General features: G+C 66.5%; 3 protein-coding genes across 3 annotated transcripts in view; 2 read left to right on the top strand and 1 right to left on the bottom strand.

The window, feature by feature from the left end:
• Nucleotides 1-227: 227 nt before the first annotated feature.
• On the top strand, nt 228-3,615 carry EEF1AKMT3 (EEF1A lysine methyltransferase 3; the record flags this gene model as incomplete). Its single annotated transcript, XM_084223460.1, has 4 exons — nt 228-569; nt 1,060-1,171; nt 2,043-2,569; nt 3,481-3,615. The coding sequence occupies 3 exons, from the start codon at nt 228-230 to the stop codon at nt 2,543-2,545; spliced, it is 957 nt and encodes a 318-aa protein (XP_084079586.1). The 3' UTR covers nt 2,546-2,569; nt 3,481-3,615.
• On the top strand, nt 3,517-10,958 carry TSFM (Ts translation elongation factor, mitochondrial). Its single transcript, XM_084223461.1, has 6 exons — nt 3,517-3,676; nt 4,334-4,465; nt 6,818-6,946; nt 7,020-7,127; nt 7,632-7,716; nt 10,396-10,958. Exons 1-6 carry the CDS (start codon nt 3,635-3,637, stop codon nt 10,836-10,838), a joined length of 939 nt encoding a protein of 312 aa, XP_084079587.1. The 5' UTR covers nt 3,517-3,634; the 3' UTR covers nt 10,839-10,958.
• A 4,778-nt stretch (nt 10,959-15,736) lies between these two features.
• The window catches only part of SLC11A2 (solute carrier family 11 member 2), a 47,787-nt gene continuing 44,200 nt past the window's right edge, over nt 15,737-19,323 (bottom strand). Inside the window, exon 15 of the mRNA XM_084223649.1 lies at nt 15,737-17,002. Coding sequence (XP_084079775.1) covers nt 16,925-17,002 — 78 coding nt within the window. The 3' untranslated portion in view covers nt 15,737-16,924. The remainder of the gene's footprint in view (nt 17,003-19,323) is intronic.

Genomic DNA, 19,323 nt, shown 5'->3' with positions numbered 1-19,323 from the left:
GGGGACACTGGGATGGGGGAGGGGACATTGGGGGACTTGGAGGGAGACCGAGGGACACCGGGGGAAGGGGACACTGGGGGACACCGGGGGACACCGATCCCCGGGGACCGCGGGCCGGGACCGAGCGAGCTCCGTGGGCGGAGACCCATAACCGGCGGAGGGGCGTGGCTTAACCAGGATCGGCCAATCAGGATCGGGGGGCTCGACCCGGCCCCGCCTCCTCCACGATGGCGGCGCCCGGGTGCCACGTGGGGACCGGGGGGGGGCGGGAGGAGGAGGAAGAGAACGGGGAAGGGGAAGAGGAAGAGGAAGAGGAAGAGGAAGAGGAAGAGGAAGAGGAAGAGGAAGAGGAAGAGGAAGAGGAAGAGGAAGAGGAAGAGGAAGAGGAAGAGGAAGAGGAGCAAGGAGAAGAAGCAGAAGCGGCGCTGCGGGCCGTGTTCCCCCGCGACCCCGCGCTCTTCGGAGAGTTCTTCCCGGAGCGGCGCCGGTTCCGGCTGTGCGGGCGCGTCCTGCACATCGCGGAGCACCACGGGCCGCGGCTCGGGCCCGCCGGGGCCGTCTGGGAGGCGGTGAGCGGCACCGGGGGGCGCGGGGGAAATCCCGGGCTCGCCGGGGCTGTGGGTGACATCCCGGGGGACAGCGGGTGATGGGGAAAGCCGGGAGATCCCGAGGGTGCGGGGATGTCGGGGACACCGGGAGGGGGGAGGTGACATCCCGGGCGTACCGGGAGTGAGGGGGTGGCGGGGGATCGCGAGGGGGACACACGCGACATCCCGGGGATGGCAGGAGGGATGGGCGGTGGGGGACCCCGAGAGGACGGGGGTACCGGGGGGTGACATCGCGGTGGGCACCGGGAGCGATGCGTGATTGGAGAGGGGGCTACCGAGTCATGGGGGGAACCTGGAGAGAACGGGGAGCACCGGAGGGGGCACCGGGAATGGGCACCCTGAGGGGCTGCCGGGGGTGAGGTGTCCTGGGCATCCCGGGGCGTGGGGGCACCGCGGTGGCCGTGGGAGGACCGGGGTGTCCCCACCCCAGTGTCCCCTCTGTGCCCCCCAGGCCCTGTCCCTGTGCCGGTTCCTGGGCGAGCAGAACCTGGAGCTGGCGGGGCGGCGGGTGCTGGAGCTGGGGGCCGGTACCGGCATCGTGGGCATCTTCGCCGCCATGCTGGGTACGGGGGGGGACACCCGGTGGGTGGGGGGACACCTGCGGGAAGGGTGGGGACACCCTGGGTGGGGGGGACACCCGGTGGGTGGGGGGGATCCCTGTTCTCCTGCCCAGTACAGAACTGGAAACTGGTGTGAGCAGTCCTGGAGTTTATTGGGATCTGGGGGGGGGTACGGGTGGTTTATCCCCCCCCCACCCCATTTTGGGGTCGGGGTTTATTGGGGTTGGGGAGGGTTTGGGGAGATCCAGTGGGGGTGTTCCTCACTCTGGCTCAGGGGGTTTCACTGTGATTTTGGGGTGGGGGTCCCAGGGGGTTCTCCTCACTCTGGCTCGGGGGTTTCACTGGGATTTTGGGGTGGGGGTCCCAGGGGTGTTCCTCACTCTGGGTCAGTGGTTTCACTGTGATTTTGGGGTGGGGGTCCCAGGGGGTGTTCCTCACTCAGGATTTTTCAGGATCCGGGGGGTTTCACTGGGATTTTGGGGTGGGGGTCCCAGGGAGTGTTCCTCACTCTGGCTCAGGGGTTTCACTGTGATTTTGGGGTGGGGGTCCCAGGGGGTGTTCCTCACTCTGGCTAGGGGGGTTCACTGTGATTTTGGGGTGGGGGTCCCAGGGGGTGTTCCTCACTCTGGCTAGGGGGGTTCACTGTGATTTTGGGGTGGGGGTCCCAGGGGGTGTTCCTCACTCTGGCTAGGGGGGTTCACTGTGATTTTGGGGTGGGGGTCCCAGGGGGTGTTCCTCACTCTGGCTCGGGGGGTTTCACTGTGATTTTGGGGTGGGGGTCCCAGGGGCTGACCCACACGCTGCCCCACGGTTAATTGGTCTGGGGGGGGTTACCGGGAGTCCGCTCCCCGCCGACGGCCGCGCTGCCCGGCAGGGGCCGAGGTGACACTCACGGACCGGCCGCCGGCGCTGCCGCAGCTGCGGGAGAACGCGCGGCTCAACTTCCCGGGGGCCGCGGCGGGCCCGCGGGTGCGGGCGCTGCGCTGGGGCCGCGACCAGCGCCGCTTCCCGCCCAAATTCCACCTCATCCTGGGCTCCGACATCGTGTACGACCCCCGCGCCTTCGCCCCGCTGCTGGGCACCCTCCGGCACCTGCTGGTGCCGCCGGCCCAGGCGCTGCTCAGCGCCCGCCTGCGCGGCGGCGAGGCCGGGGCCGCCCGCTTCTTCCGGCAGCTGCTGCCGCCCTTCTTCGGGGTGCGGCTGCTGCGGCGGGAGCCCGAGCGGGACATCGAGATCTACGCCGTGACCCCGCGGGACGGAGCCCCGGCGGAGCGGGACGGGCCCGGGCCGGGATCCCTCACCCCGCGGGACGGGCCCGGGCCCGAGTCCCTCACCCCGCGGGACGGGCTCGGGCCGGGGTCCCTCACCGGGGATTAAATGGAGCCGAGGGTCGCAGTTGAGGTGTTGTGTGTGATTTGGGGCGGCTGGAGGGGGTTTGGGGAGGGGGACAGCCCAGGGGCCTGTGAGGGGCTGGGGTCTGTGAGGGGCTGGGGAGGTGTGTGAGGGTCGGGGGTCTCTCGGGTGCGGGGGGGTCTGTGAGGGTCTGTGAGTGTGGGGGGGGTCTCTGAGGCTGCGGGGGTTTGGGGGGTCTGTGAGGGTCTGGGGGCTTTGTGAGGGCCGGGGGTCTCTCGGATGCGGGGGGGGTCTCTAAGGATCTGAGGTCTGTGAGGGTCGGGGGTCTCTGAGGGCCAGGGGGGTCTCGGAGGCTGTCGGGGGTTTGTGAGGCTGGGGGAGGTCTGTAAGAGTCTGTGAGGGCCTCTGAGGGTCTGGGGTCTGTGAGGTTTGGGGGTTCTGTGAGGGGGTCTGTGAGGGTCTGGGGTCTCTGAGGGTCTGTGAGGGCCGGGGCTCTCTAAGGGTCTGTGAGGGTCTGGGGTCTGTGAGGGTCTGGGGTCTGTGAGGGCCGGGGGTCTGTGAGGGTCTCTGAGGGTCTGGGGTCTCTGAGGGCCGGGGTCTGTGAGGGTCTGGGGTCTGTGAGGGTCTCTGAGGGTCTGGGATCTGTGAGGGCCGGGGGGTCTCTGAGGGTCTGGGGTCTCTGAGGGTCTGTGAGGGTCTGGGGTCTCTGAGGGTTTCTGAGGGTCTGGGGTCTGTGAGGGTCTGTGAGGGTCTGGGGTCTGTGGGGGTCTCTGAGGGCCGGGGGTCTCTAGGGGTCTCTGAGGGTCTGGGGTCTCTGGGGGTCTCTGAGGGTCTGGGGTCTCTGAGGGTCTCTGAGGGTCTGGGGTCTCTGGGGGTCTCTGGGGGTCTCTCGGGGGGGTCTCTCGGGTGCGGGGGGTCGGGCGGGGCATTTCATGTTCCGCCCCCCAAATTCCCCTCAGCCAATCCCGCGCCTCCGTGGCGCCCGCTCGACGTCACGCGCACGCGCGCAACCAATCGCACCTCCGCGTTCTGACCCTTCCCGGCGCCCGTAGCGCGGGGTCGTCCCTGCCCGGCGTGGCGTGACGTCACGCGGCGCGCCGCGGGCAGGCCGGGATGCAGCGCGCGGCGCTGGGCGCGCTCGGGGGGGCGGCGCGGGTGAGACCGGGACCCCCGGGACCCCCCCAGCCCTGGGACCCCCGGGACCCCCCCCGGCCCTGGGACCACCGGGACCCCCGGGACCCCCCCGGCCTTGGGACCCTCGGGACCCCCGGGACCCCCCCCGGCCCTGGGACCACCGGGACCCCCCCCGGCCCTGGGACCCCCGGGACCCCCGGGACCCCCCCCGGCCCTGGGACCACCGGGACCCCCCCCAGCCCTGGGACCACCGGGACACCCGGGACCCCCCCCAGCCCTGGGACCACCGGGACCCCCCCCAGCCTTGGGACCACCGGGACCCCCCCCCGGCCTTGGGACCACCGGGACCCCCGGGACCCCCCCAGCCCTGGGACACCCGGGACCCCCCCAGCCCTGGGACCACCGAGACCCCCAGAACCCCAGCCTTGGGACCCCCAGCTACGGGACCCCCGGCCCCGTGACCACCGGGACCACCGGGACCCCCAGCCCCGTGACCCCCCGGCTATCCCCGAGCGCCCCCCGCCACCGCTCTGCCTTCCCCACCCCCCCCCCCGTGCCCCCCTCCCCCCATACCAGGACCTCCCGGTACCCATCCCCCATCCCGGGGTCCCCATCCCGCACCCACCGGGACCCCCTTAGGGCCCCCCGAGCCCGCCGTGACCCCGCCGTGCCCCGCAGGCCCCCCCGGGCCGCTGGCTGAGCGCGGCCCCGCCGGCGCTGCGGGAGCTGCGGGAGCTGCGGGCGCGCACCGGGCAGCCGGTGATGCGGTGCCGGGAGGCGCTGGAGCGGGCGGGGGGCGACCTGCAACAGGTGCGGCACCGGGGGGGGAGTACGGGGCGGGGGGGGGGCACCGGGGAGCGACCTGCGCCAGGTGCGGCACCGGGGGGGGGATTACGGGGCGGGGGGGGCACCGGGGGGGCACCGAGGGGCGACCTGCAGCGGGGGCGGCACTGGGGGGGGGCACCGGGAAGGGGGGGGGACACAGAAGCTGGGGGGAGAATGGGGACCAGGGGACAGGGGGAGGGGATGAGTGGGGGGGACTCTGGGGGTCGCAGGGGGTCCTTGGGAAGGGGGGCTGTGGGACAAGGGGTCACTGGGGGAGGGGGTCCCTGGGGCAGGGGGTCCCTGGGGCAGGGGGGCTCTGGGGCAGGGGGGCTTTGGGGCAGGTCTGGGGCAGGGGGTCCCTGGGGCAGGGGTCCCTCAGGCAGGGGGTCACTGGGGGAGGGGGGCTCTGGGGCAGGGGGGCTCTGGGGCTGCGGGTCCCTGGGGCAGGGGGTCCCTGGGGCAGGGGGTCCCTGGGGCAGGGGGTCCCTGGGGCAGGGGGGCTCTGGGGCAGGGGGCTTTGGGGCAGGGGGGCTTTGGGGCAGGGGTCCCTCAGGCAGGGGGGCTCTGGGGCAGGGGGTCCCTCGGGCAGGGGGTCTCTCGGGCAGGGGGTCCCTGGGGCAGGGGGTCCCTGGGGCAGGGGGTCCCTCGGGCAGGGGGTCCCTCGGACAGGGGGTCTCTCGGGCAGGGGGTCCCTGGGGCAGGGGTCCCTGGGGCAGGGGGTCCCTCGGGCAGGGGGGCTCTGGGGCTGGGGGTCCCTCAGGCAGGGGGGCTCTGGGGCAGGTCTGGGGCAGGGGGGCTCTGGGGCAGGGGGTCCCTGGGGCAGGGGTCCCTCGGGCAGGGGGGCTCTGGGGCAGGGGGTCCCTGGGGCAGGGGGTCCCTGGGGCAGGGGTCCCTCGGGCAGGGGTCCCTGGGGCACCAGGACCAGCGCAGGCCCGGCCCTTGGGGGGGGTGGGAGGGCTGCAGGGCCAGGTCTGGTCTGTGCCCCCCCCGTGTCCCCCCCATGTCCCCCCCAGGCTGGGGGGGGTGATGGGGACATTGGGGTGACCCTGTCACTGACAGGTGACATTGGGGTGCTGCTGTCAGTGATGAGGACACTGGGGTGACCCTGTCAGTGCTGGGGACGCTATGGTGACCCTGTCAGTGCTGGGGTGACCCTGTCATTGCTGGGGACGCTATGGTGACCCTGTCAGTGCTGGGGGACATTGGGATGGCCCTGTCAGTGATGAGGACATGGGGGTGACCCTGTCAGTGCTGGGGACACTGGGGTGACCCTGTCAGTGATGAGGACACTGGGGTGACCCTGTCAGTGCTGGGGTGACCCTGTCAGTGCTGGGGACACTGGGGTGACCCTGTCAGTGATGAGGACACTGGGGTGACCCTGTCAGTGCTGGGGTGACCCTGTCAGTGCTGGGGACACTGGGGTGACCCTGTCAGTGCTGGGGACACTGGGGTGACCCTGTCAGTGCTGGGGACACTGGGACAGCCCTGTCAGTGATGAGGACACTGGGGTGACCCTGTCAGTGCTGGGGACACTGGGGTGGCCCTGTCAGTGCTGGGGACACAGGGATGGCCCTGTCAGTACTGGGGACATTGGGATGGCCCTGTCTGTGATGGGGTGACCCTGTCAGTGCTGGGGGATATTGGGGTGACCCTGTCAGTGCTGGGGACACTGGGATGGCCCTGTCAGTGATGAGGACATTGTGGTGACCCTGTCAGTGCTGGGGTGACCCTGTCACTGCTGGGGACACTGCAGTGACCCTGTCATTGCAGGTCACACTGCGGTGACCCTGTCAGTGCTGTGGTGACCCTGTCAGTGCTGTGGTGACTCTGTCAGTGCTGGGGACACTGGGGTGACCCTGCAGTGACCCTGTCAGTGCTGGGGTGGCCCTGTCAGTGCTGGGGTGGCCCTGTCAGTGCTGGGGACACTGGGGTGACCCTGTGGTGACCCTGTCAGTGCGGGGGTGACCCTGTCAGTGCTGGGGTGACCCTGTCAGTGCTGGGGTGACCCTGTCAGTGCTGTGGTGGCCCTGTCACTGCTGGGGACACTGCAGTGACCCTGTCAGTGCTGGGGTGACCCTGTCACTGCTGGGGACACTGCAGTGACCCTGTCAGTGCTGGGGTGACCCTGTCACTGCTGGGGACGCTGCAGTGACCCTGTCAGTGCAGGGGTGACCCTGTCAGTGCTGCGGTGGCCCTGTCAGTGCTGGGGACATTGGGATGGCCCTGTCAGTGCTGGGGACGCTGCAGTGACCCTGTCAGTGCTGTGGTGGCCCTGTCAGTGCTGTGGTGGCCCTGTCACTGCTGGGGACGCTGCAGTGACCCCGTGTGTCCCCCCAGGCCGAGGCCTGGCTGGAGGCCGAGTCGCGCCGCCGGGGCTGGGCCCGCGCCGCCGCCCCCGGGGCTCCGCGGGCCCGGGAGGGGCTGGTGGGGGTCCTGAGCGAGGGCTCGGCCGCCGTCATGGTGGAGGTGAGTGAGGGGGCTCTGGGGGTCCCCCCGGGGGTGTCAGTGTCCCCAGGGTCACCCTGTCCCCCCCTCACAGGTGAACTGTGAGACCGATTTCGTGGCGCGGACAGCGGAGTTCCAGCAGCTGGTGGAGATGGCGGCCAGGGGGGTCCTGGGGCACTGCCAGGGGGGCTCGGGCACCAAGGTGGGCTGGGGGCACTGCCAGGGGGGCTGGGGGCACTGCCAGGGGGGCTCGGGCACCAAGGTGGGCTGGGGGCACTGCCAGGGGGGTCCTGGGGCACTGCCAGGGGGGCTGGGGGCACTGCCAGGGGGGCTGGGGGCACCAAGGTGGGCTGGGGGCACTGCCAGGGGGGCTGGGGGCGGCCAGGGGGGTCCTGGGGCACTGCCAGGGGGGCTCGGGCACCAAGGTGGGCTGGGGGCACTGCCAGGGGGGCTGGGGGCACTGCCAGGGGGGCTGGGGGCTGGCAGGGGGGCTGGGGGCTGGCAGGGCCTTGGGGGTGCCGGGGGTCTCTGGGGATTGGGGGGGCACAGACGGTGTGGGGTTGTTGGGGGGATGGGGTGCCAGGGGTGTTGGGGATGGTTTGGGGGTGCCAGAGGTGTTGGGGAGGGTTTGGGGGTGCCAGGGGGGTGCTGGGGATGGTTTGGGGGTTTGGGGGTGTTGGGGTGCCCCCCTGACCCCTCCCCCCAGCACCTGCTGCGGGAGGAGGAGCTGGCCCAGGTGCGGGCAGGGGACGGGGGGGACCTGCTGAGCGAGCACCTGGCACTGGCCATGGGTGAGTGCCCTCCCAGTACATCCCAGTGCCCCTCCCAGTACATCCCAGTACATCCCAGTGCCCCCAGTGCCCCTCCCAGTACATCCCAGTGCATCCCAGTGCCCCTCCCAGTACAACCCAGTGTCCCCAGTGCCCCTCCCAGTGGCCCCAGTGCCCATCCCAGTGTGCCCAGTGCCCAGCCCAGAACATCCCAGTGCCCCCAGTGCCCATCCCAGTGCCCCCAGTGCCCGTCCCAGTGCCCCTCCTTGTCCTTTTATGTCCCAAGTCTCCTGAACCCCAATCCCAGTGATGCCAAATAACCCCCCAGTGTCCCCAGAACCTGGCACTCCCAGTGTCCCCAGTGCCCCCAGAGCCTGACAGTCCCAGTGCCCTCCCCAGTTTCCCCAGTGTCCCCCCCAGTTTCCCCAGCGCCCTCCCCAGTTTCCCCCATGCCCTCCCCAGTTTCCCCAGTGCCCCCCCCCACTGCCCTCCCCAGTTTCCCCAGTCCCCTCCCCAGTTTCCCCAGTTTCCCCAGTTTCCCCAGTCCCCTCCCCAGTGCCCCCCCCAGTTTCCCCAGTTTCCCCCGTCCCGTGCCAGCCCCGCTCTGTGCAGACCCCTGGGCTGTCCCCGGGGGTCCCCGGACTGGGGTCTGCCTGCTCCAGGACCCTTTTTTGGGGGGTCCCGCTCTCTGGGAGTGACCCCCCCAAATTTCCGGGGGTGCTGACGGTGCCCCCCCCGTGTCCCCCCCAGTTTCCCCAGAGCCCCTCCCCAGTGTCCCCAGTGCCCTCCCCAGTGCCCCCCCCAGTTTCCCCAGTGCCCCCCCCAGTGCCCTCCCCAGTTTCCCCAGTGCCCCCAGTTTCTCCATTGCTCCCCCCCAGTTTCCCCAGAGCCCCCCCCAGTGCTCCCAGTGCCCTCCCCAGTGCTCCCAGTGTCCTTCCCCAGTGCTTCCAGAACCTGACAGCCCCAGTGCCCTCCCCCGTGCCTTCCCCAGTGCCCTCCCCAGTTTCCCCAGTGCCCCACCCCAGTTTCCCCCCCAGTTTCCTCCCCAGTGTCCCCAGTGCCCTCCCCAGAGCCCCTCCCCAGTGTCCCCAGTGTCCCTCCCCAGTGCTCCCAGAACCTGACAGTCCCAGTGCCCTCCCCCCGTGCCTTCCCCAGTGCCTCCAGTTTCTCCATTGCTCCCCCCCAGTTTCCCCAGTGCCCCCCCCAGTGCCCCCCCCAATTTCCCCAGTGCCCCCCCCAGTTTCCCCAGTGCCCCCCCCAGTTTCCCCAGTGCCCCCCCCAGTGCCCCCCCCAATTTCCCCAGTGCCCCCCCCAGTTTCCCCAGTGCCCCCCCCAGTTTCCCCAGTTTCCCCAGTCCCCGTGCCAGCCCCGCTCTGGGCCGTTCCCGGGGGTCCTTGTGCTGGGGTCTGCCTGCTCCAGGACCCTTTTGGGGGGGATCCCGCTCTCTGGGAGTGACCCCCCCCCCCAATTTCCGGGGGTGCTGATGGTGCCCCCCCCCCCGTGTTCCCCCCAGTTTCCCCCCCAGTGCTTCCAGTGCCCTCCCCAGTGCTCCCAGTGCCCTCCCCAGTGCTCCCAGTGTCCCTCCCCAGTGCTCCCAGAACCTGACAGTCCCAGTGCCCTCCCCCTTGCCTTCCCCAGTGCCCTCCCCAGTTTCTCCATTGCTCCCCCCCAGTTTCCCCAGTGCCCCCCCCAATTTCCCCAGTGCCCCCCCGTTTCCCCAGTGCCCCCCCAGTTCCCCCAGTGCCCCCAGTCCCCGTGCCAGCCCCGCTCTGTGCAGGGCAGACCCCTGGGCCGTTCCTGGGGCTCCCTGGGCTGGGGTCTGCCTGCTCCAGGACCCTTTTGGGGGGGGGTCCCGCTCTCTGGGAGCGCTCCATGACCCCCTCCCCCCCAATTTCCGGGGGTGCTGACGGTGCCCCCCCCCGTGTCCCCCCCAGTTTCCTCAGAGCCCCTCCCCAGTGCTCCCAGTGCCCTCCCCAGTGCTTCCAGAACCTGACAGTCCCAGTGCCCTCCCCCTTGCCTTCCCCAGTGCCCTCCCCAGTTTCTCCATTGCTCCCCCCCAGTTTCCCCAGTGCCCCCCCCAGTTTCCCCAGTGCCCTCCCCCAGTTTCCCCAGTGCCCTCCCCAGTTTCCCCAGTTTCCCCAGTTCCCCCGTCCCTGTGCCAGCCCCGCTCTGGGCTGTCCCCGGGGGTCCCTGTGCTGGGGTCTGCCTGCTCCAGGACCCTTTTGGGGGGGGGTCCCGCTCTCTGGGAGTGCTCCATGACCCCCTCCCCCCCATTTCCGGGGGTGCTGACGGTGCCCCCCCCCCGTGTCCCCCCCAGTTTCCCCAGAGCCCCTCGCCAGTGCTCCCAGTGCCCTCCCCAGTGTCCCCAGTGTCCCTCCCCAGTGCTCCCAGTGTCCCTCCCCAGTGCTCCCAGAGCCTGACAGTCCCAGTGCCCTCCCCCGTGCCTTCCCCAGTGCCCTCCCCAGTTTCTCCATTGCTCCCCCCCAGTTTCCCCAGTGCCCCCCCGTTTCCCCACTGCCCCCCCAGTTTCCCCAGTTTCCCCAGTCCCCGTGCCAGCCCCACTCTGGGCCGTTCCCGGGGCTCCCTGTGCTGGGGTCTGCCTGCTCCAGGACCCTTTTTGGGGGGGATCCTGCTCTCTGGGAGTGCCCCCCCCCCATTTCCGGGGGTGCTGACGGTGCCCCCCCCCCGTGTCCCCCCCAGGCCGCCTGGGCGAGCGGCTGGCGCTGCGCCGGGCCGGCTGGCTCCGCGCCCCCGGCGGCTTCGTGGCCACCTACGCGCACGGCTGGGTCCCGCCCCGGTCCCCGGTGGCCATGGGCACCTACGGGGCGCTGGTGGCCTGCGGGGGGCCGGGCCCGGGGCCCCCCCCGGCCGAGCTGCGGGAGCTGGGGCGCAGGGTGGCCCAGCACGTGGTGGGGATGGCGCCCACCTCGCTGGGGACCCCCGAGGACGAGCTGGGCGGTGACAGCGAGACGCGGCTGCTGGCGCAGGGGACGCTGCAGGAGCCGGGCGTGCCCCTGGGCCGGTACCTGCGGGAGCGCGGCGGGCTCCGGGTCTGGGACTTCCTGCGCTTCCAGTGCGGGGAGGAGACCCCCCAGGAGCCCCCCCAGGAGCCCCCCCAGGAGCCCCCCGCCCCCCCAGGCTGAGGAGGGGGCTCAGCCCCCTGGGGGGACACAGACCCCCCCCCCCACCGTGCGCCCCAAGCCAGGCTGGGGCTGCCAGAGCCTCCCCCAGGTGTGGGGGTGAGGCTGAATAAAGGTGCAGAATATCCAGGCCAGGTGTGTTGTGGGGTGGGGAGGGGGGACCCCGAGATTCCTGACCCTGCCCCTCCCCCAGGGAATGCTCCCCAACCCCCCTGCCCCCCCAGGAACACCCCCCCCCCCCCCCCCCCAAGCAGGGTTTGAATGGCAAATCCACAGGAAAAGGGGCTCGGACCCCAAAGAGCCCGACCCCAATGGGGGGCACAGCTGGGGCTGTGGGGGCGCCCCCATACCTGACACCCCCATCCTGTCATGGGCACCCCTATTCTGTCCTGGGCACCCCAACCCCTGACACCCCCATCCCTGACACCCCCATCCTGTCCTGGGCACCCCCATTCTGTCCCTGACACCCCCGGGGTGGGTTTGGGGGGTCACAAGGGACAGCGGGGTGTGACAGAGAGGGGAGAGGGACAGGGGGACAGGTGGGGTGGGGGGGGACAGGTGGGGGTGGGGGGGGACAGGTGGGGACATGGGGATGGGGGGGACAGGGAGGAGGATGGGGGGACAGGGGACAGGGGGACAGGGGACAGGTGGGGGTGGGGGGGACAGGTGGGGACATGGGGATGGGGGGGACAGGGGGACAGGGAGGAGGATGGGGGGACAGGGGGACAGGTGGGGGGACATTGGAGGGGACAGGTGGCAGTTGGGGACATGGGGCAGGTGGGGACAGGGGGACAGGTGGGGGGACAGGGGGCAGGCAAGAGGACAGGGGACAGGTGGGGACATGGGGATGGAGAGCACAAGGGAACAGGGAGGAGGATGGGGGGACAGTGGAAGGGACAGGTGGCAGTTGGGGACATGGGGCAGGTGGGGACACAGGGACAGGTGTGGGGATCAGAGGGGGATGGCAGCAGTCGGGGTGAAGAAGCCGAGCACCGACACCCCCCGAGAGGCACCGTGGGCGGCTGCTCCGGTCCCCCCGCGTTGTCCCCCCCCTCCGTGACGTCACCGGCCGCCTCCCGGGACAAGTAACCGGGAACAGGCCGGGCTGGAACAGCCTATCCTGGATTACTTGAACCGGGCCGCGGCCGCCGCACCCTCCCGGTACCGTCCCCGGCCGCTCCCGCTGTCACCGCCGCGCTGTCCCCGTCCCCGCTCCGCTCCGTTCCCCCGGCGGCGCCTCCGGGACCGGCGGCGGGAGCGGGGGGCGGCATCAACAGGAGGGTGACAGCGACCGGGGCACACGGGGGGACACGGGGCTGACCCCACCCCCCCCCCCCCGCCGGCCCGGGGGTCAGCCCCGCCCCTCCCCCCCCCGGTACCTGCCGCTCCCGCCGCGTCCGGTGGGGGGGAGGGGCGGGGGGCGGGGGCGCGCGCCCACCGGAGCGCGCGGGGCCGCGGCGGTTTCCAGGCGCCCCCGGGGCGGGGCTGCCGCCGCCGCTGTGGGACGGGCGCTTGGGGGGCGGGGCTAGGGGGGACTTGAAACGGGCGGAGGGCTCGGATTGGGTAGGCGGGGAAGGGGCGGGGCGCGGTTGTGTTTACCTCGCGCGGGGCGCCTAAAGCCACGCCCCCTTGCACAGAAATGGGCGGGGCTTTGTCAAACCACGCCCATTCATGTGCTGTGTGGGCGTGGCCTGGGCGGGGCTCTCCGGCCGCTTTTCCGCGCTAAATTTTGTTAATTAAATTAATTTTGTTCAGTTCGGAACAGAATCCCTTTCCCCCCGGGATTTATGAGCGGGAACCCCAAATCCCTCCCGTTTTGACCCCAAACTCCTTCTTTTTTTAATCCCATTTCCACCGAATTCACCTCAAATTCCAAATCCTCACCCCAAATTCCTTCTTTTTTTAATCCCATTTCCACCGAATTCACCTCAAATTCCAAACCCTAACCCAAATTCTTCTTTTTTTAATCCCATTTCCACCGAATTCACCTCAAATTCCAAACCCTCACCCCAAATTCCTTCTTTTTTTAATCCCATTTCCACCGAATTCACCTCAAATTCCAAACCCTCACCCCAAATTTCTTCTTTTTTCACCCCATTTCCACCGAATTCACCTCAAATCCCACTCGCTTCATACAAATCCCTTTGGTTTTCCCAAAATTCCTATTTCCCCCCAAATAAATCCTGCCTATTTCACCACAAAACTCCTCGACTTTCACCCCAATTTCCTCTTTCTTCGCCCAAATTCCTCCGCTTTTCCCTCAGTTTTCCACATTGAATTTTTTTTCTTGGGTTTTGGGGTTATTTTAAAGGAAAATCTGTAGAAAAAAAGAGGAATCCCCGCCCAGTTCCGGGATGTTTTTAATTCCTTTTCCATGACGGAACCAAACCGGTCCCGGGGCGGCGCCAGCCCCAGTTCCGGGGATAACTGGGACAAACTGGGGCGAACTGGGACGAACTGGGAATTGGCCGCGGGGAGCGGCAGCGTCCGGGCGTGTCCCGGCGGAGCGGCCGGCGGGAAACTGGGAGGGACTGGGAGAGACTGGAACGGGACAGACCTGGACTGGGAGGGACTGGGAGAGACTGGAACGGGACAGACCTGGACTGGGAGGGACTGGGAGAGACTGGAACGGGACAGACCTGGACTGGGAGGGACTGGGAGAGACTGGAACGGGACAGACCGGGACTGGGAGGGGTCTGGGGGCGGACTGGGAGCAAACTGGGAGTGGACAGGACTGGCCTGGGACCAGACTGGGGGCGGACTGGGAGTGGACTGGGACCGGACTGGGGGCAGACTGGGAGCGGACTGGAACTGGACAGGACTGGACTGGGAGCGGAGAGGGACTGGACTGGGAGGGGTCTGGGGACGCAGTGGGACAGGGCAGGACTGGGACTGGGACCGTACTGGGATTGGACTGGGATTGCACTGGGATTGCACTGGGACTGGACTGGACTGGGACTGGAACTGGGATTGGACTGGGATTGCACTGGGACTGGACTGGGACTGGACTGGGACTGGACTGGGATTGGGACTGGGACGGGATTGGACTGGGACTGGGACTGGACTGGGATTGGATTGGGACTGGGATTGGACTTGGATTGGACTGGACTGGGATTGGACTGGGACTGGACTGGGATCGGGTCGAGGCCCCGCCCCCCAACATCCGGGTACCTGGAGCCGCAGCCCGCCCGCCCCCTCTGCCTCACCATTGGCTGCTGCTGCATGACGTCGCTGTTGGGCGTGTCCGGGGCGTGGCCTGGTGGGGATCCGCCCCTTCCCGGGCGCCCCGAGATCGCCCCCGGCCCGGCCCCGCCGCTCACCGGGACCCCCGAGCGGATCCCCGGGGCTGTCCCAGCGCCTCCGTGCTCGGGGGGCACCGGCCCCAGAGCGCGAACCCCCGGAGCCGCCGAGCGCCCCCGGAGCCGCGACCCCGAACCCCCGGAGCCGCCGAGCGCCCCCAGTGCTGCCCCCCCGACCCCCTCAGTGCCACGACCCCGAACCCCCCAGTGCTGTGACCCCAAATGTCCCAGCGCCACCACCCCAAATGTCCCAGCGCCATGACCCCAGAGCCCCCCGTGGGGCCACCCCAGAGCCCCCAATGCCACGACCCCAACCCCCCCAGTGCCGTGACCCCAAATCACCCCCAGTGCCGTGACCCCAAATCACCCCCAGTGCCGTGACCCCAAATCACCCCCAGTGGCATGACCCCAAACCCCCCAGTGCTGTGACCCCAAATGTCCCAGCGCCATGACCCCAGAGCCCCCAATGCCACCACCCCAAACCCCCAGTGCCGTGACCCCAAATCTCCCCCAGTGCCTCCCCCCAGACCCCCCAGTGCTGTGACCCCAAATCCCCCAGTGCTACCACCCCAAATCCCCCAGACCCCCCACCCTAAACCCTCCAGTGCCGTGACCCCAAATCCCCCCGTGCTGTGACCCCAAAGCCCCCAGACCCCCCACCCCAAATCCGGCAGTGCCGGGACCCCAGACCCCCCCAGACCCCCCCGTACCGTGACCCCAAATCCCCCAGACCCCCCACCCTAAACCCTCCAGTGCCGTGACCCCAAATCCCCTAAATCCCCCCGTGCCGTGACCCCAAATCCCCCAGAGCCTCCCCCCAGTGCCATGACCCAAATCCCCCAGACCCCCCACTCTAGACCCTCCAGTGCCGTGACCCCAAATCCCCCAGTGCTGCCACCCCAAATCCCCCAGAGCCTCCCCCCAGTGCCGTGACCCCAAAGCCCCCAGACCCCCCACCCCAAATCCTGCAGTGCCGGGACCCCAAAGCCCCCAGACCCCCCAGTGCCGTGACCCCAAATCCCCCAGACCCCCCACCCTAGACCCTGCAGTGCTGTGACCCCAAATCCCCCCGTGCTGTGACCCTAAATCCCCCAGACCCCCCACCCTAAACCCTCCAGTGCCGTGACCCCAAATCCCCTAAATCCCCCCGTGCTGTGACCCCAAATCCCCCAGAGCCTTCCCCCAGTGCCGTGACCCCAAAGCCCCCAGACCCCCCACCCCAAATCCCCCCGTGCTGTGACCCCAAATCCCCCAGACCCCCCACCCCAAATCCTGCAGTGCCGGGACCCCAGACCCCCCAGACCCCCCAGACCCCCCCAGTACCGTGACCCCTCCCCCCTCATGGGGCGGTTTTGGGTCCCCCCCAAACTCGATCCCGTGAACCCCAAACGGCTCCGGCCCCTCCCTGGAGCCGGGGGGGGATGGGGAGCTGGGAACCGATGGAATTCCCGGGAAGAGGGGAAATTCCCGGGAAAAGGGGAAATTCCCGGGAAAAGGGGAAATTCCCGGGAAAAAGGGAAATTCCCGGGAAAAGGGGAAATTCCCGGGAAAAGGGGAAATTCGCGGGCAGCCAAAGTTTTATTTCTAGAACAATCTGAAAATGGAAGAGGAGGAAATTCCCGGCGGGAATCCCCCCGGGGTTCGGGAGCTGCTGCCCCGAGGGGCGATCGGGGGATCCGGAGACCCCAGAACGGCTGGGAACGCCCTGACCCCAAAGGCAGAGCCTGGAATTAAACCCGGCTTTTCATGGAATTAAACCCGGCTTTTCCTGGAATTAAACCCGGCTTTTCCTGGAATTAAACCCGGCTTTTCCTGGAATTAAACCCGGCTTTTCCTGGAATCAAACCCGGCTTTTCATGGAATTAAACCCGGCTTTTCATGGGAATTAAACCCGGCTTTTCATGGAATTAAACCCGGCTTTTCATGGGAATTAAACCCGGCTTTTCATGGAATTAAACCCGGCTTTTCCTGGAATTAAACCCGGCTTTTCATGGAATTAAACCCGGCTTTTCATGGGATTAAACCCGGCTTTTCCTGGGAATTAAACCCGGCTTTTCATGGAATTAAACCCGGCTTTTCCTGGGAATTAAACCCAGCTTTTCATGGGAATTAAACCCGGCTTTCATTTTATTGGAAATTCCCAACTGGAACATTCCGGAATTAAGCACAAAAACCCCGAGGAGCAAAGTCCTGCCGGAGTGACCTGAGTGAAAATCTGGGAAATCCCAACTGGAAAATTCCCGAATTAGGGAAAACCCCCACGGCTGGCCCGGTGTCCCCAGGGCTGGTTTGGGTGTCCCCAAGGCCAGCCCAGTGTCCCCAAGGCCATCCCAGGTGTCCCCAAGGCTGTCCCAGCTGTCCCCAAGGCCATCCCAGCTGTCCCCAAGTCTGGCCCAGGTGTCCCCAAGGCTGGTCTGGGTGTCCCCAAGTCTGGCCTGGTTGTCCCCAAGGCCAGCCCAGTGTCCCCAAGGCCAGCCCAGTGTCCCCAAGGCTGGTCTGGGTGTCCCCAGGACCAACCTGGGTGTCCCCAGGACTGACCCGGGTGTCCCCAAGGCTGTCCCAGTGTCCCCAAGGCCATCCCAGGTGTCCCCATGTCTGTCCCAGCTGTCCCCAAGGCTGTCCCCAAGGCTGTCCCGGTGTCCCCAAGGCTGTCCCGGCTGTCCCCAGCTCCGGCGGCTCCTCCCGGTCCCGCTGTCCCCGCTCCGCTCCTCGGGGGTTCCCGGGGGGTTCCCGGGGGGTCCCGGGGCTCCGTCCCCCCCCGGGGGTCCCGGGGGTCCCGCGGCTCCGGGGTCACCTGGGCACGGACGGGTCGGGATCGACGCGGCCGAGGAGGAAGAGCTCGGGGCGGGCGGCGAAGCCCAGGCGGCCCTGGGGGGGGAAGGCGACAATTAGTGCCGGGACTTAATGAGCCTGGCTTAAGGGAGCCCGAGCCGAAGAGCTGAAGGAAGCCCAAGGTGGTTTAAGAAAGCCTGAGCTGAGCCCGGTTTAACCAAGCCCAAGTGAAGGAATATAGAATGTAGGCCGGTTTAACAAAGCCACGGTTTAATGAGGCCCGAACTGAGCCCGGTCTAACAAAGCCCAGACTGAGCCTGGTTTAACAAAGCCCAGACTGAGCCCGGTTTAACAAAGCCACGGTTTAATGAGGCCCAAACTGAGCCTGGTTTAACAAAGCCCAGACTGAGCCCGGTTTAACAAAGCCACGGTTTAATGAGGCCCGAACTGAGCCCGGTCTAACAAAGCCCAGACTGAGCCTGGTTTAACAAAGCCCAGACTGAGCCTGGTTTAACAAAGCCACGGTTCAATGAAGCCCAGACTGAGCCCAGCTTAACAAAGCCCAGACTGAGCCCGGTTTAACAAAACCACGGTTTAATGAAGCCCGAACCGAGCCCAGTTTAACAAAGCTCAGACTGAGCCTGGTTTAACAAAGCCACGGTTTAATGAAGCCCGAACCGAGCCCGGTTTAACAAAGCCCAGACTGAGCCTGGTTTAACAAAGCCACGGTTTAATGAGGCCCTGACTGAGCCTGGTTTAACAAAGCCCAGACTGAGCCCGGTTTAACAAAGCCACGGTTTAATGAGGCCCGAACTGAGCCTGGTTTAACAAAGCCACGGTTTAATGAGGCCCGGACTGAGCCTGGTTTAACAAAGCCACGGTTTAATGAAGCCTGAACTGAGCCTGGTTTAACAAAGCCACGGTTTAATGAAGCCCGGTTTAACAAAGCCAGAATTTAATGAAGCCCAGACTGAGCCCGATTTAACAAAGCCCAAGCTGAGATGGGTTTGATGAAGCTCCAACTCAGGACGGTTTAACAAAGCCTGAATTAAGCCTGGTTTAACGCAGCCGATGTTGAGCCCAGCTCAGCGAGCCTGAGCAGGGCAGGGCGGGCTTTACACGAAACCAGAGCTGATCCCGGCTTAAGGAAGCCCAGTTTAACCCAGCCCGGTTTAACCAAACCCCGTTTAACCAAGCCCAGTTCAACCAAACCCCGTTTAACCCAGCCCGGTTTAACCAAGCCCAGTTTAACCAAACCCCGTTTAACCGAGCCCCGTTTAACCCAGCCCGGTTTAACCCAGCCCGGTTTAACCAAGCCCAGTTTAACCCAGCCCAGTTTAACCAAGCCCGGTTTAACCGAGCCCCGTTTAACCCAGCCCAGTTTAACCCAGCCCAGTTTAACCAAGCCCGGTTTAACCCAGCCCAGTTTAACAAAGCCCAGTTTAACCCAGCCCGGGCTCACCCGCGCCCATTAATTAGCAGCGAGCGGCGCTAATTGGGAGCGGATCCCGCCGTTAATTGGGGCAGATCTCGCTCCGGCCCCTCCCTCCGCATTCCCAATTAACTGCGGCAGGTTAATTAACTTAATTAACAGCCTCAATTAGCAGCGACCGCGCGAGGAAACGCTGGGATGGTGCAGAACCGGGGCAAGAGCAGGAAAAAAAGGGAAAAACGGGAAAAAAAGGGGAAAAACAGGGAGAAAAAGGGGAAAAACAGGAAAAAAGGGGAAAAGCGGGAAAAAAAGGGGAAAAACAGGAAGAAAAGGGGAAAAACGGGAAAAAAAAGGGGAAAAACGAGAAAAAAAAGGGGAAAAACGGGAAAAAAAAGGGGAAAAACGGGAAAAAAAGGGGAAAAGCGGGAAAAAAAGGGGAAAAGCGGGAAAAAAGGGGGAAAAGCAGGAAAAAAAGGGGAAAAGCGGGAAAAAAAAGGGGAAAAGCAGGAAAAAAAGGGGAAAAACGGGAAAAAACAGGGGAAAAACGGGGAAAAAAAGGGGAAAAGCGGGGAAAAAAAAAGGGGAAAAGCGGGAAAAAAAGGGGAAAAGCAGAAAAAAAAGCAGGAAAAAAAGGGGAAAAGCAGGGAAAAAAGGGGAAAAACAGGGAGAAAAAGGGGAAAAACGGGGAAAAAAGGGGAAAAACAGGGAGAAAAAGGGGAAAAGCAGGAAAAAAAGGGGAAAAGCAGGAAAAAAAGGGGAAAAAGAGGGAAAAAAAGGGGGAAAAGCAGGAAAAAAGGGGGAAAAACAGGAAAAAAAGGGGAAAACAGGAAAAAAAGGGGAAAAGCGGGAAAAAAGGGGGAAAAGCGGGAAAAAAAAGGGAAAAACGGGAAAAAAAAGGGGAAAAACAGGAAAAAAAAGGGAAAAACGGGAAAAAAGGGGGAAAAACAGGAAAAAAAAGGGGAAAAGCGGGAAAAAAAGGGGAAAA

Source organism: Fringilla coelebs, assembly GCF_963513975.1.
Source record: "Fringilla coelebs genome assembly, chromosome: 30".
In the NCBI taxonomy this organism is placed as follows: Eukaryota; Metazoa; Chordata; class Aves; order Passeriformes; family Fringillidae; genus Fringilla; species Fringilla coelebs.
Note: the sequence above shows the minus strand (reverse complement) of the source record. Positions and strands in the feature narration are given on the sequence as shown.